At 40.1% G+C, this 12,294-nt stretch overlaps 1 protein-coding gene across 1 annotated transcript in view; it reads left to right on the top strand.

Moving 5' to 3' along the window:
- The first annotated feature begins 208 nt into the window (after window positions 1-208).
- The window catches only part of ARMC9 (armadillo repeat containing 9), a 58,583-nt gene continuing 46,497 nt past the window's right edge, over window positions 209-12,294 (top strand). Inside the window, 8 exon segments of the mRNA XM_079315452.1 lie at window positions 209-278; window positions 745-832; window positions 1,141-1,260; window positions 1,757-1,927; window positions 2,931-3,086; window positions 4,950-5,042; window positions 5,666-5,690; window positions 10,704-10,861. Of these exon segments, the coding sequence (XP_079171578.1) occupies window positions 782-832; window positions 1,141-1,260; window positions 1,757-1,927; window positions 2,931-3,086; window positions 4,950-5,042; window positions 5,666-5,690; window positions 10,704-10,861 (774 nt within the window). The 5' untranslated portion in view covers window positions 209-278; window positions 745-781.

Genomic DNA, 12,294 nt, shown 5'->3' with positions numbered 1-12,294 from the left:
ACGAGAGGCCCGGCTAAAGCCGTTCGTCATTTAAAAACCCGAACAGACTCCAGCAGCTGCCGGAGCCGCCTCAGGCCGCGGTACCAAGCGCCGCAGCCCCGCCCGCCGCACGGCAGGGGGCGCTGTCCGCCCCACCGCCGCGGGCACGCCCCCCCACGTGACGCGCCGCTCCTGGCCGGCGATTGGCTGAGAGCCGTCACGTGCGCGGGACGCGACGCGGGGGCGGGGCCGCGGTTGCCGGGGCGACACCGGCGGCGGCTGAGGGGGGATCGGGACCGGTGGGAATGGGGGACAAGAGGGATTGGGACAGGGGGATTGGGACAGGTGGGAATGGGGAACAAGAGGGAGTGGGCCAGGGGGGATTGAGGGACAGGGGGAATTGGGACAGGGGGGATTGAGGGACAGGGGGAATGGCAGGGGCAAGGGGGACTGGGGCGAGTGGAACAGCGGGGGGATTGGGACAGGGGCAATGAGGGGCGAGTGGGAATGTGGGAGAGGTGGGACTGGGGCAAGGGAGAATGTGGGACAAGAGGGGCTGGGGCAGGGAGGATGTGAGGCAGTGGGATGTGGGGCAGGTAGACCGTGGGCACCTGTATGTGTCTATATGTGTGTGTGTGTGTCTGTCTGTCTATCTGTCTGTGTGTCCGTGTCTCTCCTCATGCCCTCTGGAGATGCTGTGGCTGTTGGCTGTGCTGGGTGAGCCCTGTGCTGTGCACTAACACCCCCTTCTTTGCCGTTTTCCAGCTTTATCAGCAATGAGAAGTAGCAACAGCTCTTAGCAATGGGTGATGTTTTAGCGTATGAAGCTGAGCTACTTGGACTAGTGAAAGAGGTTCGTTTTCTCTCTTTCTTTATTTTTCTTTCTCTCTCCCTTTTTTCATTTTTGGTTGAATTAAATTACTGGCTGAACAAAGAGGCATCATTCTTTCAGAGTGGATGTAGTCAGTTGTCTCTAGGATGCAGGATGAAATTTAGAGGCGATAATTTCCTTCCACTTGGCATTTATGGACCATCCTTCAGAGAAACTTTGGCATTTCCTGGGTCATTCATTGGAGTTTTAGTCATGTAAAAAAGGATTAATCATTTATTGAAGCATTAATCATCTAACAAATGTTGTTCCTCTATGTTTTTATCTTGTAGTATTTGGATTTTGCTGGATTTCAAGAAACAGTGAAAGTACTTAAAAAGGAATGTAAAATAAAAGGGAAGCCACTAACTAAACCAGCAGATACTTCCTCAGAATGTTCATTGCCTGTTCAGGTAATGCATCATTTACACTTACTTTGAATAATAATAAAAACAGAGGCCACTAACCACCTTGTGAGTTATTACAACAGTGAACTCTCTGAACAGATTCTTGTTTATTTGAAGAAATCTGCTGGCAGTCTTCTTACAGCACAGTAACCTTCAAGATTGGGGTTGGGTTTTTTTGTTTTTTTTTATTTTTCAGAACTGCAGTCATTTTGAACTCAAGGCGCTAGTTTTGATTTACACTTTTACTTTAAGGTATTATTGATATGCTTGAAAATTTGGGCTTTGCTTCTTGTATCGTTGGTGGATTCAGGCTCTCAAAGCTACTAAAGATACATGAAGAAGGAATATTTGGGTGGTCATTGAATGGTGGGGACATTTTTAGATAAAACTTTTAATTGGAAGTGTTCAGATGGCACTGGAATTCTTCATTCACTAGCCTGCTGCTGAGAAAATGTGGCTCTTCTGTGTTTGAGTTTTCACTTGATACTTTTTGCCTTCACAGGAAGAAATACTTAGAGCATTTGAAGATGGTGATCAGAAAGTTTTCTTCCAGCTCTGGGAGGAGCATATTTTGTCTTTACTCCCTGAAAGTGATCCAGTTGCTGAGAACCTGGAGTTCTATCTCCACATCTACTTTGCCACTTTCCTCCTGAAACAAACTATGGGAAAGCCTGTAAGTTTAGTTCACAACTCAGATTGCTGTTGTTTGCTGTTGTTTGTTTTACTTCATTTGTCTTCAGTGTGGATGAGGATGGGATATTTTCTAAGAATCGTTCCAAGAATATGTATCTGTTTTGGCCACAGTCTGCATTTTAGTTCAACCCAATCCTTTGTATTGTGGAGTACAAGGATGGAAGTTGAAGCTGTCCTTATCCTGAAGTTCCCAAAGTATTTCAACTCAGAAAATCCCAAAATGGCAATACTTTCACACTTGTAATTGTAGGTAATAGCAGATTCTTAAAACACTTATTTTGCTCTGAGTTTGGACTGAAGCTGTGAGTTGAAATATAATAATCTCTGATTAAATGAGGAAGATGAGTTTTGACCAGCTTAATATATCATACTGAGAAATACAAATCTCAAGGTGTTATAAAATAAAATCTCTCTTACATGGGACTTTTATGATGAAGAGACGTTTAAGCAGCCTGGACTCAGCCAGGGCTTAATAGCTTCTGGCCTTCACCATCAGCTGCCACAGGAGTATTTGGATGCCTGCAGTCTGTTTTCCAGCCTCTAAGGAGCTTTTATTCTGTTCTGTTCTGTGCACCAGTTCCACTTCCCACTGCTGTGCAAGTGGATTTTTTTGTTTCTGCTCTTATTACTGAAATAAAGCATGTCTGAAGTCAGTGTTTTCTCTCTGCCCTGACTGTAGCAATGGCATTTTTCTTTAAAAATCTAGCCTGAAGTGAACAGGAATCATTTTCATGCAACAAGCAATTCTCTCTTTCTTTTGACCTGGATGACGTAAACAACAGCATTAGTTTGCATTTTCCTTTATGACTGGTGAAAACATATAGTATGTTCTCTAGTTAAATAACTGCTGGTTTTTAGATAACAAGTATTCTGGAATTTCAAACTTGGTATAAATATACTTGGGTCTCTTGTTTTATTTGCCAGCTTTACAATGCATTCAGAATGATAGTTTTCTAAATTAAATCTGCTATTTTATTTCCTAGGACAAAGCTGAGCTTGAGGAAAGGATTTCTTATTTCAAGGCATACCTGGAAACAAAAGGAGCTGCACTGAGCCAGACTACAGAGTTTCTTCCCTTCTATGCTTTGCCTTTTGTTCCAAACCCCATGGTACATCCTTCATTTAAAGAAATTTTCCAGGTTAGTGTCTGTGTTGCAGAGATGGTTTTATGATGACTTACACTGAGCACTCTCTGCACACCATGCAGGTGGATGGTTAGGACATGACTTCCAGAGCTGTGGTTTGATGTTCCAAAGTATTGCTGGTAATACCCATGGGGAAGGTACAGCCACCATTTCAGCTGCTGGTGGCTTGTTCCTGCAGTGCAAAACTGCACCTCAACTTCTCTGTTGTGCTGGACTTGGACTGGATCAAGGAATTGTTTTCTTGCCTCTGAATGTGTGTGTAAACAGCTCCCACATACACATACCTACACAAATTTGTTTGTGAAGCATGTATAGTATTTTTTAGAATTAGTTCCTCTGAATGCTTCCCTGACTGTTTGGACAATTGTGCTGGCCTGGCTGAGCAGCTGTGGGCAGCCACTCTGGTGCAAGGAGATTCTTCACCCTGCATTGCTGCCACACTGCTTTTGATACTAAAAGAAAACTTATGTGATACTTGCCCTAGGGCTGACATGAGGAGCTCCAGTTTAACACCAAAAAAGGCATATCCTGCCATTTTCCTTCGAGACTAGCTATAAATAATGAGATAGACTGGTTGAGCTCAGAGATGGAATATGACTACTCTTTTTAAATTAGCAGCATTTTTTTTAATGCCTTATCTAAGACGAGATCCTCAGGTTTATTCTGAGTAACTCAGTGTCCAAGCTTTTAGTCCACACTCACTCATATTTTCTTGTGGGAATTGTTCAACTCATTCCATGTTAGAGTTGAAACACTGATTGTTTTATGTTTGAGAAAGAGCACCAGTGAGTCACTAGTTTACTAAGCGAGTTCTTATGGCATATATTTTTCTCAGGCATCTGATGCTTTATATAGCTGGAATTCCTGTCAGTTTGTGTAATACATCTTGAAAAATCATGTGCCCTCCTCTCTGTAGGAGACAAGGCTCCTTTGGTAACATACAGCATGCTGTGGTACACCACTGTCTGGGTACTGAGTTGGTAAATGCAATAAGTAAATTCTGTATACTCTCCAGCATAGTGAAATAGGGGCAAATCTGAGCTGTGAGAACAGCTTGTAACATATGTGTATACAGCAGTAAATTTAGGGAGCTCCTGCTACTTGTTGGAAGACAGAGCTTTTTATTTCATTGGCTGGCTTTTCCTCAAGCAGAAGACAGCTGCACTGAAGGCTTGAAATAGAAGACATGAGTATTTGGTAGATTCCTAGATGTAGTTTGATTTTTTCCCTTAACTGTTATTTTCTTGTGCATATGAGACACTACATCAGGCAGAGGACAGCATTCCAGTTAATGCTGCTGGTCTGTTCTGCTGGTCCCTTTTTCCTGCAAGAGCTGTATTTTTCTCCAAATCCTTGTTATAGAAACATTGTACCCACCTGCATCATGTCATGATGCTTGCAGCAGTTAATGACAAAATTTAAAATTCCCACATCTTGTTGGAAGCAAAAGATGAAAACTGAGCAGTGCAAAATTTTGAATTTTGTACACTAATGCATGTGAAAATAATTTACCTTTTTCTCAAGTTGCTTGTCTTTTAAAGGTGATTTTACTTTCAGAGAAGTTGTTGCATATGCATTCAATGCACCAACACTATGTGATAGTTTTGTACTTTATTTAAAGATACATTGTATTTCTAGAACTCTTGTCTGGGAGTAATACTGAACTCCCCCCTGATTTCTGTATGCTTTCATGGGGAGTAGGCAAACACATTCACTACAGTAACAGTGAAGGGAAACTTTTCAATCCAGTACTGGTTGCCTTCTTTACTAACTGGAAGTTGCTGTGATCCAAGCAGTACTTTCTGCAGCGTGTACGTATTTAGTGAACAACTGTCATTATTTGTTTTTCTTTTCAAGGATTCTTGGACATTGGATTTAAAGGCAAGATTGGAAAAGTTTCTGTCTCTGACTCTCAAATCCAGACAGACTCCTCGGCTTCTCACTATATTTGTATCCTTCTAAGAAAACACTTTGCAGATAACTAGAAATTTTAAAGAGGCAGTATAATTTATTGCAAGAGTGTGCTGCTAAGATTTTTTGCAGAATTGCAGTAACATTGCAGTTCTGTGTTTTTATGATAGAAATTGTTGCTTATATTCCACATTCAAAAACAAACTTTTGAAAATATTATATGTAGACAATCTACACATCCATATGAACCTACATGTTTATCGTGTGATCAATTTTTGTGTCCATGTATAAATGCAGGATATCCAAAGGCATCAACCTGACCTGACTTATTCTTTAGCATTTCTAGAGCTGTTAGCCTTTTAAATTAGCCATTTCAGGGACTAGCTGAAAGTTTTCCAGGGCTTTTAAGGGATCTAAAATTTATTTTGTCACTCACAGGTCAGCAAATATCTCAAGTCCCTAGGCAACATTGTGAGCTGTGCATTTGTGAGATTTTTATGTATGTATTGTTGATTTATGTATTCTGTGGAGCATCAGGCACTGGATGTTGGCTGGGACAGTAGGAATATCTGGCTTGGCCTGAGTTTCTCATTCTGAGTCTCTGGAACAAACACTGAAAAGATGCACTTTTTCCTGAACTATTGCTCTTACTTGTGCAACAGAAGGAGAGTGGACAGTGCAACAAAGGTAAATACTGGGCCATGGTAAGGATGTTCTGTAAAATTGTCAGGGGCTGTGAAAGTAGTGGGAGGTTCATCTACAGGGATAGAGAAACCAGTGATGCATGGCAGAAATTGAAATCCAGAGCCCAGCTTTGGTGATAGCTGTTGATAGCTTTTCTAGCTCAGTAACATTCAAGCAGTCAGTAAGTATCAATAAGTATGGACTAGAAATGGGAAAGGGCCTAGAAATGGGATTGTATTAAACATCTTTTCTGTCCTGAAACAGTAAAAACAAGTGGAGAACTCTGTACAAAGTGCATACCACCTCTCCTTTTCTAGTTCTGATCAAATTGTCTCAGATTCCTTTCCCTTGCTTCCAGGTTTTATGTCTCCTTCAGTTGTTCTGATGACTGTCTGATGACCTTAGACAAAGTCGATTTTTGTTCCTCTTTACTCATTTTGTTTAAATGGTACATCTTAAAATAGTGCATATTAGTATCTCCTGAATAAGAATGTGTTCATTTAAGTGTGACTGGCTGATATATTGTATTTTGAGGTAAGCTGCTTATACACACTTTAATGTATGTTTGTGACTTGGGGCCCTTTAGAAATAAAAATTTCAGCACAGAATCCTGTTAGATGCTGATAACACTTAAAATATGTGCTTTTTAAAAATCAGTTTGATAAATAGAACTTAGGTTTCCAACTACCTTGCATTCATTTTTCACTTGACTTTCTGCATATACTTTCTAGTTAGGGATCTACATGAGACCAGCTGGATTCTTAAAATTACTTTTCCTCTTGAGTTATTTTAATCTGTAGGTTTACTGTGAGGATTTACTTTTTGTAGACTGAATTAAGCAGAAAGTTAGGTTTTCTCCCAGTGTGAGTTCCATATATTTTCTTTGTTATTTTGAACTTTGTGTTGTTGCATTAGACTTTCATTAAATAATAGAAAGGTCTTTGAATTTTTATTTTCTAGAAGTTACACTTTTTCTTGTAGAGACTTTCCAGAAGGCAATAATCCCATGCTCTTATTAAAAAAAAAAAAAACAAAAAAACAAAAAAAACAAAACTACACAATTGGACCTGACTTATTTGGGACCTAATTATTTTTAATTTAGGCAGGTTCTGTGCTTTGTACAGGTACTGTCATGGAATTTAATTCATGCAGGTCAGCCTTAATTTGCAGATCTGTTATATGCCTTGGAAGTTGAATCAGTTTGGATTTTCCATAAAGGTTACTTGAGGACTGTCTTGTGTAAAGGTTTTGGATCCAAGAAGCTGTTTTTGCAGTATCCTGCCCACATCACATGGGATCCACAGCATTTACTCCCCACATAAAGAATATAATGATAAAGAATATTTACTTTATCAGTGAAGGAGAAATGCAAAGAAAATTTATAGGCAACACATGAATGAGGAGCAGTATGGCAGATTCCCAAAACCAGCCTGTGGTAAATAGTTGCTGGACACCAGTCTGACATGCTGAAGTACTTTAAATTTGGGTGGGGTGGTGTAAATGCTTTTGAGGGTATCCTGGAGTGTTCAGTGTGTTTACCTTGCCTGATTTACCTGCTACAGTCTGGCTTTTTACCTATTTGCTAAAAAATTCAGTTCCTGTATGATTTCCAAAGCTATTTGGCAGTTGTGCTTAACTTAGAGTTCTCCCATATGTTTTCAGTTTGGCTGGAAAGGAAAAAATTGCAGAATGGTTGGCATCTTGTACAGAGAACTTCAGACCTTCTTTGTGTCCTCTCTGCTAAGAGGAACTGAGGGAATGAAGTATTTGGAAGTGTGTTCAGCTGCTGTTCCCTTCACTGCCTGATTAGAAATCTTTGGATGAGTTCACAGCCACTCTTTCACCATTTTAGGAGTGGCAGAGTGGAGGAAATGTGTCAGGCTCCTGCACTAGAGAAGGTGAAGTGTGACCTACCTGTCTGTGATGATTTGCTAAAGTCTAAATGACTATTTACATGGAAAAATGTTAATTTAAAATATGGATAGTAATTTTTAAGCAGGAAGGAGACTCCTGCTTCTCCTGAGAGCAAGTTTTGGTGTCCAACAGCAGCTCCTGAGATCTGCAGCTCCTTTGCTCAGAGCTCTGCTTCGCTTTGTGCAGGAGCTCAGCTGGCTGGAGTCAATGCTTCTGGATGAGGGTGGGCTGAGATTAGACAAAGAGCAAGCACAAGTTCAGCAAGTGTGTTTCAGGTTTAGGTAAACTGTAAAGGAAAACAATAATCTCTCACTTAGAGAGAAAAGGTTATAATGGAATTAAGTGTGTATGTGTAACTCTTTGGCTGCTTGTAGGAACTGGAGTTAGAAGACTTGACAATTGCACACATGAGAGAGCAGGCAAGAATTCTGCTAGAAACATGTAGTAGTTCAGATGATGCCTAGAGCCAGCATCTTCATTTGGCAGAGTCACAAGCTTTACTGTATCTTGTATTTTCCTACACTAGGAGATTAGTCCTCTGTGCTGTATTTTTCCCTCTTTTCCTCCCCATATGAATAATGTTTCTAGTAGGTATTTGATCCAGAGCTTTTTTTTTCCCTCCTCAATAAGCTTATCATGTGTGCAAAGCATTTGTCAGTGTTGGAAATTGTGTCTGGGAAAGAGAGAAGCCACAGTGATACTCTGATGCCTGTAATGGTGCAGATTCATCACTGCTGCAAGGTGACATAAATATCAGCTGAAATGCCTCTGAAAGGTGCAATTTCCTTTTACCAAATTTGGACTGGGATGGTAATGATTTAATGTTTTAAACAAGGAGTACAATACTAATTTTATCTGGGCTGGTAGCTCCCTGATTTGTCTAAATGAATGCTGTTGTGGGGATATGGCAGGAATGCAAGAAGGGAATAGGGCAGCACAGGACCAGCTCTTCCAACAGCTGCCTTAGCTTGGAACAGCTGCTTGCCAGTGATGAGAGCTTCCTGCCCTTTCAGCAAGAGAAGCTGTCATGAAAGATTTTCTCCTTTTCAGTAAATTACTTATGTGTATGAAGATAGTGATATAAAAAATGCAAGATATGCCAAGACTGTGATTCCTCTCAGACACCCGTTTCTCAGTTTATTATTGATAATCCCTAGATTTAACAGCCAAAGGGTAAAATTGGACCCTGTTTCTGACTTTCCAAGACTAGTGTTCATGAGCTACATTGAGTTTTGGTTATGTAGTTTTTTCCTGCTGACTGCAATTGGAAGACATATTTTCATCACTGGAAATTTTACTCACTGGGCTATGAAAAGCAAGTAAACTCTGAGAAGGTTTATGCTTTGGAATTTGGTGCTTCCAACTTTCCTCTGAGTGAAAGTCACGCTCTAGATACATCTATTGGAAATTTTTGAATTGAATGTGTTGTGTCACAGTTAAATAAAAATATATTCCCATTTGCTTATCTAGGCAATGAAATAAAGTGCTGGAGTAGCTAGTTTTGTGCAGTGGTTGCTCTCAGAATCTTTGTTAGTTTAGAAAAATGTTCTTGTTACAAAGCATTATCATATTTAAGCTGTAGTCACAGTTTCATATTAATGGCTGTGAAATAAAAACAAAATCAGAGTTGAATTATCATCAAGGCTGAATAATTTGGTTGTCTTTGGAAGCTATATTAACTCTTCTGATTTTTAAGTTAATATTGATTGGAGTTGAGATGATTTTGCCAGCTTACAGAGTTGTAAAAAGCTTATCAGTTTCAGCAGGGTTGCTTGATGTTACTGTCCTAGTGTGTTTTGTTTATTGGTCTGGGGTACTTTAAAGTGCATTTTGCTGGATTTGAACATGATCTGTGGCTTGTCACAGCTTCTGTTGTTATTTCACACTAGTTTAGCTCCCTCCTGGGAAGTGTGAGAAATATCATTAGGGTGGTTTGATTTGCAGCCTGGTATGAGGTGTCAGTCACAAACTCTGCAGGTGCAGAATGCTGTGGTTCATGAATGGTTCTCAGAAAGCAGCCATGCTTAGAGGGAAGGAGGCTTTGAGAGTAAAATAACTGTCTTGTTTGGTTTTTTTCCTCTTGACTTGTAGAAGTACAAAAAATATACTTTTTTGTACTCCGTGTTTTATTTTAATACTCAATTTATAGCTGGCTTATATCTAAAGTCTACCAATGAGAATTTTCTCTAGATCTCATTAAAAAGATAACTTTGTTGTATTTTCTGAAAGCAAAAATAGTCTGCTCTGCTCCTACTGCTTTAAATATCAATGAGATAAACTGTCTCATACTGGGCTGTTTAGAATGCTTTATTTTAACCCAGAAAGATTTTAAATCTGAGAGGGAATCCTACTTGTCTGAAACTCCACAGTCAAGCTGATTCCTTCCCACTGTTTAACAAAACATCCTAGGGTAAATATTGGGTCTGTTTGCAGATGGGCCCCATGCTATTTTCACAACACTAAAGCAGTACTGGCTTCTCAGCAAACTAATTTAAAACATAATGTTCTAGCAAAATACACAACATCAGCCATGACAATAGAATTTTTGTGCCTCCCTTCACAGTTTTGTCTGGTCACAGAGATGTGCACCACAGCTCCAGGTTCCCTGCCCAGTTCCATGCAGAATGCTGGTTTGGCTGGGTCTGAGACTGGGATGGAATACACAGATTCTGGTTCTTTTCTCTCAAAAGTAATTGAACCTGAAGGAACAAAATGTATCTCAAATGTAATTTTTTTATTATTCAGATAAAAATGAAAGATAAATTTGAGTTATTTTCAGAAACAAGGATATTAAAAGTAAATGACATAGTTTACCATCAACCATTAAATAATGGATTTTCCTCTTCACAAATGTATTCAATGATGTTTACTGCTTTATAGTTGTGTTGCTACTGTAACTGTGAAGCAGTTGATTCTTTGGACAATTAATAAATGCTCATAGGTGTTGCAATAAAAAGGAATCTTGCTAGAGGTGTGAAATTATCCTTGCAGGCAAATTCCACACCTCAGAAATTGAGGTAAGCAGTAAAAATGCTTATGGGTTCTTTTGTCCTTTTTTTTGACTACGTGATGCTATTTCTTTTTTTATTATTCTGCTGACAGAAATGATGCAGCATCTTCATCAACAGTTAGTGAAGCGTGAGCAGAGGTACACGACCAACCTGAAACGACTTCACAAATTGCAGATGGACTACCGTAATCTCCTTGGAGTCACTGCAGAGCTGGTGGATTCTCTGGAGGCCACAATCACTGGCAAGATGGTAAGAGATGACCCAGGTGTGCACTTGCTCCCACACCCACCAGAAAATGGAGACCAAAGGTTGTATTGAGCTTCGTAGTTACGAGCATTTCTGTTAGAGATTTGACTCTTTAGTAATGAAACACAGCACTTTGGATGAGGAGTTCTCCCATTGCCCTGGTGAAGGAGGATAAAAGAAGTCCAAAAAGTGTGTTGAATTGTGCTGGCTCAGAAATCTTGAAAAATTATCACCATCTCACAAGACATCTTTTGTGAGAGTCCCCTTTTGAGCTTTGGCATCAGCAGTGACTAGAGGGCTCTTCGGTGATTACTGACTGCACTCCAACCCATCAACAGTTGTGTATTTAAAACTTCAGTCAGGTCTGTTTTAAATTCCAGTAGTGGAAACAATCTTATCCAAAATTTTGGTGAGGAAAAGCTTTGCTCTCTGTTCTGCTAAACTGGACTTGTTAATTTAATCGATAAAGGGAACAGAGAGATAGGAGGGAGCGAGTTATTCATCATGTGAAATAGGCCATGTGTATGTGACTGGAGAAGGTACAACTTTCTTAGGAGTGTTTTTTATATGAAGTTGATTGTCTTATTCATGTGTTGTCCTGTCTCCTCTGGGAGCATAAGTTCTGTGTAACCTGAAGGCTGTTATTATGACAGATGTTAGTGGCCTCTAGGTGCTTTTAAAGGAACTGTGAATTGTTAGCAGGGAGAATGGCCTGGCATTTCCTTTCTGCCTGCTGAAAAGTCAGTGTGTACCTTCCTCCTGTCATGAGCATGAACACCTTACAGTTTGTTACTCTGCATCTGAGATCACTGCTCGCTATTACTGCAGGGAAGAATTTACCTTTGGCTGGATTATGCTTTACAGCAGATTAGAGAAGGTATCTGCTCAACAATAAAATCCCAGTCACTCATTTGCTGCCTCCCATTTCACACCTTGGTGCTCTCCAGGCGATACCAGTTACCTCTGTGGCTGGGAGCCGGACTCTGGCTGTCTTTGGTTGCAGATCAATGTTCTTTGTGAGCCTTGTGCAGGGCACTCGTTTGATGCTTCCCAAGTGTGTCCAGCTGAGGGTGCTCTTCCATTATGGATCCTGGAGTCTGTCATTTCTGAATCCAAAGTGGAGTTGGGTACTGAATAAAGTGATATTGAAGTTACAGTGCTCTGAATTTGAAGGGGTTCGTTGTTGTGCTGAAGGTGTGGGAGTATCAGAAGTGTCCCCAGTTGCATTTCTATAATCTCATCTCTCTTCTGGGGAAGGTATTAACTCTCCTGAAATTAAGGGATTTCCCAAAACAAAAACACTAAACCCACTGAGATGTTTTGCACTAAAAAACAAAGTGCTATAATGTGTAATTTGTATTTATTATTTCTGCTGTACAAGACAGTTGTGTAAGTTCTGTTCTTTAGGTAAACAACATGTCAGAATTGTTTCAAGC

This window comes from Erithacus rubecula (assembly GCF_903797595.1).
Source record: "Erithacus rubecula genome assembly, chromosome: 11".
NCBI classification, from domain to species: domain Eukaryota; kingdom Metazoa; phylum Chordata; class Aves; order Passeriformes; family Muscicapidae; genus Erithacus; species Erithacus rubecula.
The sequence above is the reverse complement of the archived record's forward strand: the minus strand, read 5'-3'. Positions and strand labels throughout refer to the sequence as shown.